Here is a 1312-nt window from a genome sequence, read left to right as displayed (position 1 = left end):
TATATATATATATATATATATTTAACCTTGTGCTGGACCAGTTAAACTACTTTTATAGATGTTATACTCACAGTGAAGTTATTTCCCTGTATAGGAGAACCTTTCAGTTCATGAAATTGTAATCATTCATGCATAAATCGCTAGTGAGGTAGGTCAGGTTAGATGTATCTGAACTATTCAGTTTTGTATTATATTTACTCAAGAGTAGCTGTGTGGTAGTACGATGGCCTCTCTACTAAAACTAAGTTTCTTTCCTATAAGAAAACAACTGTTGATTCCTAAACAACATAGAATTATTACCTCTTTAAATTACACAAGAAACCTACCCCATAAACCTTTCAACAGCACCAGTCCCTTGCAGGAATTCATTGACCATCCAACTATTAGAAATCATGACGATTTATACAAGTTTAGCATTGAAAATCCCAACTTGTTCTGGTCAAAGTTGGCTATAAGCCGTCTGTTGTGGGATAAAGAATTTGATAGAGTTCAAAAATGTGATTTTAAGACAGGAGAAATTAACTGGTTTATTGGTGGTAAACTTAATGTCTCTGGTAAGTTTTTATTTTAATTTTTTTCCCATTTATTTACTATTCTATAATTTTCATTTACTTTCCACCCTGGAATTCCTAGTTTTACTTACTTTCAGCTTAAAGATTTCATTTTATTTAGTTTACGCGAGATAGTTTTTATATATTTTCATCTCCATAGTTTTTCACTTATATTTCATCCAATTGTTTTTCATGTATTTTCATATAGTTGCTTTATTTTACTCATGCATGCATGGCTGTGTGGTTAAGAAGCTTGCTTTGCAAACCACACAGCTTCAGGTTCAGTCTTACTGCACAGCGCCTTGGACAAATGTCTTCTACTATAACCCTGGGTTGACTGATGCCCTGTGAATGAATGTGTGGATGCCAATTGTATATATCTATATGTACACACACACATATATATATATATATATATATGTGTGTGTGTGTGTATTTTTGCATGCTTGTTCCTGCCTACTGTTTGACAACTGGCAATAGAGATCAACAGAATAGATACCAGACTTAAATAATAATTACTGGGTGGGGGGTGGGGTGATTTGTTTGACTAAAGCCCTTCAAAGGTGGTGCCTCAGCAGGGTTGCAGTGCAATGACTGAAACAAGTAAAAGAGAAAAGATAGAGATTTTATCTACTTTTGCCCTACATAGTTTCATTTACATTTCTTAAAATTAAAAATTTACTTTTCATTTTACAGTTTTTAAAATTTTCTTTCAACAGCTTTATTTAAATTCCATTTTACAGTTTTCTTCCATCTGTCAT

At 32.8% G+C, this 1312-nt stretch overlaps 1 protein-coding gene across 1 annotated transcript in view; it reads left to right on the top strand.

The window, feature by feature from the left end:
• The first annotated feature begins 116 nt into the window (after nt 1–116).
• LOC106874874 (acetyl-coenzyme A synthetase 2-like, mitochondrial) overlaps nt 117–1312 on the top strand; it is an 18841-nt gene continuing 17645 nt past the window's right edge. The window contains exon 1 of the mRNA XM_014922772.2: nt 117–554. Coding sequence (XP_014778258.1) covers nt 224–554 — 331 coding nt within the window. The 5' untranslated portion in view covers nt 117–223. The remainder of the gene's footprint in view (nt 555–1312) is intronic.

Source organism: Octopus bimaculoides, chromosome 11 (genome assembly GCF_001194135.2).
Source record: "Octopus bimaculoides isolate UCB-OBI-ISO-001 chromosome 11, ASM119413v2, whole genome shotgun sequence".
Taxonomy (NCBI): domain Eukaryota; kingdom Metazoa; phylum Mollusca; class Cephalopoda; order Octopoda; family Octopodidae; genus Octopus; species Octopus bimaculoides.
This window is presented reverse-complemented; position numbering and strand designations above follow the sequence as displayed.